This window comes from Octopus bimaculoides, chromosome 1, assembly GCF_001194135.2.
Source record: "Octopus bimaculoides isolate UCB-OBI-ISO-001 chromosome 1, ASM119413v2, whole genome shotgun sequence".
NCBI lineage: Eukaryota > Metazoa > Mollusca > Cephalopoda > Octopoda > Octopodidae > Octopus > Octopus bimaculoides.
The window spans coordinates 198,931,065-198,935,883 of NC_068981.1; the positions used below are offsets into that span (position 1 = coordinate 198,931,065).

At 38.0% G+C, this 4,819-nt stretch overlaps 1 protein-coding gene across 3 annotated transcripts in view; it reads right to left on the minus strand.

The window, feature by feature from the left end:
• The window catches only part of LOC106872750 (phosphatidate cytidylyltransferase, photoreceptor-specific), a 212,159-nt gene that overhangs the window by 152,736 nt on the left and 54,604 nt on the right, over window positions 1-4,819 (minus strand). The window contains exon 1 of one of the 3 annotated variants that reach the window (XM_052973964.1): window positions 3,743-3,766. The exons of the other annotated variants lie outside the window; for them this stretch is intronic. Within the exon in view, the coding sequence (XP_052829924.1) occupies window positions 3,743-3,751 (9 nt within the window). The 5' untranslated portion in view covers window positions 3,752-3,766. Of the gene's footprint in view, window positions 1-3,742; window positions 3,767-4,819 lie in introns of those variants that run through there. 3 annotated transcript variants of the gene reach the window in all.

A 4,819-nucleotide genomic window follows, 5' to 3' on the forward strand; every position in this document is an offset into this window, starting at 1 on the left:
CGAACCGTCCAACCCATGCCAGCATGGAAAACGAATGTTAAACGGTGATGATGATTAAAAATGTCGAAAGAATTAGACCAAATCCTTAAGATATCCTCATGAATAACCTTGTTTCATGTCTGCCTTGGCATTGGTTGGATGGTTTGACCAGATCCAATATCTGGACAACAATATCAAACTCTAATGTCTAATTTGTTCAAGTTTCTACAGCTGGATGCCCTCCCTAATGCCTACAACTTTACAGAGAGTACTGGGTGCTTTTTATGTAACACTGGTACGTGTGAGGTCACCTTGTAACTCACAAGACACAGAGAGAAAAAAAAGAACAAGCTCCACCCCCACCATACCCACCCTGATTGAGTGGGGTTGCAGTAGGGGGGAGGTGGCAGTATGGCAGGTGTTTAGGTGATAAAATGTAATGGAGGGAAAGGCCCAGGTGTTTTGTTGTAGAAGAGATATGTAGTTACTCTGCATTATACGAGGGAGGGTAGCAGTAATTGGAAGGAATCCACTGTGTCCACTAAGATTGGCTTTGTCAATCTATTTCTGAATTGCAGTCAGAATGAGAATTCAATGAGAAATTAATAACTTGATTAATAAAACAAAGCCCTTGGAAGATCACAAATAAATTACATTTCCAATAACTTTAACAAAGTGAACGTTGTGTTAATTCAACATGATGTATTCACAATTTTGATAAACACTTGAGATGAGTAGAGTCCAAACTAAATATTACAGCAATCACTATGTCGGGGATAATAAAATTTGACCCATCAATTACAAGGCATTAACTTTTAGATTTTAATATTTATATAAAACCAAAGAAGTATTAAAATAAACAAATTCAAAGAGAAAGTAGATGAAATCTGTTTAGACAAATCATTGATAAAATATTCTTATATTAATAAGGATGGTGTAAGGAATTCTATATTACACATCCAGTGGAGGATACTGGCTTTATTCCTTGCAAGTTTACGCATGTCCTCAGCAGTCACCGCTCATGTTTCACTGCCATGAAGCATGGCTGTTCATACACATGCGTCATACAGTCTGCCTTTTACTCTGAGCGAGAGGCCCTTTGTCACCAGCAGAGGTAGGAGCTCCCTGAACTTTGCCCAGGCTATTCTTATTCTAGCAGCTACACTTTCAGAGCACCCACCCCCACTACTGACTTGGTCACCTAGGTAATGGAAGCTATCAACTACTTCTAGTTTTTTCTCCGTGGAATGTGACAGAAATTGTTCTCTGCACATTTCCAGTGTTTATTGCTCCTGAGCATCTGCCACACACAAAAACTATCTTCCCAGTTAGCCTTCCTTTGATATTGCTGCACCTCTTATGTGCCCATAGCTTACACTGGGTACATTTTATAGATGAGCAGGGCCATCTACCTGAAGGAATTTGTGGTTTGTCTGCCCTCCTACTTATTAAGATTTGGATTTAGCTAGGTTGACTCTAAGACATCCTGTCTTGAATTCCTCTGTTATTGCCTGGAGGACTATGATAAATAGGAGGGGGCTGAGGACTGAACCTTGGTGGATCCCTACCTCTACCTGGGATTCTTCACTGTATTCATTAGCGTCCCTGTACATGGCTCGCACAGCTCTCACTAACCACTCATCTGTCCCTAGTTTCCACATTGACCACCAGATAAGAGATCGGGGGACCCTGTTGAAGGCTTTCTCCATGTCAACGAAAGCCAGGTACGGAGTTTTTAAATACTGGACTAAACTTTGAACTTTTGACCTTTATACTGTCAAAGCGAAGGATTAAACCCAATAAACCCGAAAATAACTAAAACTATTGGCACATCCTGAACTTACATGTAAGTCTAGGAACCACTTTTGTGAACCACTAACAACAATCTCATGACCTGAAGTGGACACACATAAATAGACAAACCTGTTTATAAAGTTTATATACATGAATAAATGCTAAACAATAAGAACTTCTCCAAAACACCTCTCTACCACACCCCACCCTACAACCTAATTACCCGCCACTCAAACCCCACACACCAAAGGAAGATTTTAACTCAATAGAGACTATATAAAGCCAAGATTAACTTCAATGCATCACAGTCCAAAACTCTGAAATCACTGTCAATGATATTATTGTTAAAGAACAATAAATCTGTATTCTACAGAATATAGAGTTACCAATCGGATTAATGTAAAATTGTTTATATTATAACTGAACTTTGAAGTAAACATTAAGATGTGTGTGTGTGTGTGTGTGTGTGTGTGTGTGTGTGATAGTGTATACATGTGAAAGTAGTGTATACTCTACACATGGCAGTAGAGCAACTGAGACATCAAATTCTAGTCCTATGGTGTGGCTGTGTTTACAAATATATTTTCCATTCATCATACCTTATGGAAGAACAGAAGGGAAACAAAAAATCAAAGATAAGAACAATGAAATTTAATTTTAAAACATGCAGATAATGAATAAGAAAGTCAGTTAGGATGGAAGATATTTTGCAAAAGGTTTGAAAAATGCCAAGAAATAAATGAAATCTTAACAGTGTGTGTGTGTGTGTGTGTGTGTGTGTGTATATATAATGTATGTATGTATGAATATATGTTTTAAGACAGAATGTAAATATGACATGTTCAGCTGGGAAGGTAGGAAGAAGGTAATCAATAACTTATAATGGAAAAATACTACGGTGAGCAAGACAAACTCCTTTATCAGTCAGTCAGGTGAAGTCCATTAAAAGAAGAATGAGAAGCAGTGGCGAATGTTATTTTAGCAATGCTACCAGCAGATTCTTAGTAGTACAACAATATCAATATAGAATTTAGACATTAGTGGCTGTCTTATTGCTAATTGAGTTATCCTTCCCTGTTGTAGAAAAAACACAGGAAAAGAGAGAAAGAGAGAGAGAGAGAGAGAGAGAGAGAGAGAGTGGGGGTGCTTTATTCATGGCAGTTGAAATCTTCATAACTGCGTTACAAAATGAGTCATTGATAATTGAAAATGTGATTGATGCCAGTTAAATATTAGAGTCAAAAGACTACGACAATTTACCATTTGTTGCAATAATAAGACAGAGGCCAGATTGGTTTACAGCAAAAGTCTGTAAATGTTACATGAAACAATGACACAAGACAACATTCTAATTCAGAAATACAGACATACATCACCATTATCAGTGTTTAATGTCCACTTTTCCATGTTTGCATGGATCAGGCAGAATCTGTTAAGGCAGATTTCCTATGGCGGGATGCCCTTCCTGTCACCAATCCTCACTTATGGCCAGACATGGTTTTCATGGAAGACTAGAAACAAACAACCTCACTTGTATCATGGTGATGCTTGCTCACATCATGAGATGTCTAGATAAGGGTACACACAAACACAGAGACACCCATAAGACAGACTTCTTTCAGCTTCGGTCAACCAGAGACATCGTTCAAGGCTTTGTTCAGCTGAGAGCCATGGTAGAAGACACTTGCCCAAGGTGCCACACCGTGGGAATGAACTGGAGACTTCACGTTTGGGAAGAAAGCTCCTTAACCACACAGCCACACTTGCACTGAACCAGGAAGGAGAAAATAGTGTTGGAAGAGAGAAGAAGAAGAGAGAGGAAACAAAAGAGAGAAAAACCATTCTGTGAGGTGAGAAGAGAGAGAAAGAGAGCAAAGAAAGAAAGACTTTGAAAGAAGAGCATCATGCATTCGGCATTCCGACAGGATACACCTACAATCTACAGATAGTTAGATTGGAAACGGATTACCATGTCCATTCTTCATGAAATGTTCATGTAGGTCTCAGGTTTCCGGCAACAATAGAAAACAGTGAGGGCTGGTAATGCTACTGTAGCAGAAAGACAAACATTGGTGGTTGAACTTTAAAATAAGCCAGAAATTATAATGAATAGAAATATAAACTAATTAGAATATCTGATGACTTCTATGTTAATACTTTTCAAAAGACTTCAGATATAAGAACACATTTCTAAAGAAGTTACTGGGTTCATAAATAACTGAGCTGCTAAATTCTATAATTATTTACAACAATCAGTCATTTATTGATTGGAATGTTTTGATTGATCATTATATCTACATTACAGAGAAATACCTTTCGTTTTACCATGTTGCTGAAGAGGTCACAAATGGCAATGAAGGGATTTTGGCAAACACAACAGACTGATTGATAAACCAAATGATTAATCAAACAACTGATTAGTTGGTAGATTAAATTACTAAGCAATTGACCAAAAAAATAAAGAAGTGAAACAGAAACGGTGCGTGTGTTTATTATTGGCATAATGACCCTCTCAAGATAAGTATCATGTGTGTGTGTGTGTGTGTGATCAGTAAATCATAAATCTGAAAGAGAAGCACACTCTAAGTTATAGAGTAATTAAATATAGTTACGACCAGTTTATGAGGTTACACTAGGTTCTACGTCCATAAAGCATTTAGCTTTATAACGTTACTGCAGACCCTAATGGCCGGTGGTCAATAACCTCTATTCAAAGTGTAAGGAGAAAAGACCTTGTAGCTACTTCTTGAACACTTGGACAAAGGGTTAAGCACAAAGGGTTGTTGCCCTTAGACTGCTACCTGTAGTTGAAGTGGTCTGTTTGTGGATTCCGGGACTTCAGTAGGAATCTCTTGAAATGCTAGCAGGGTCTGAAGACTTCTATTCTGGAATTTAAGATGTTCCCTGGGTTGAGGGAGTTCTTTAATATTCTTGCCTGATCAGTGATGCACAGCTTGCAATGCTTGCTCCTGTTGATGTAGGGGCCTGCTTTTTCAAGGATCTTCCATCAGATTACATGTGTGTGTATATATATATATATATATAT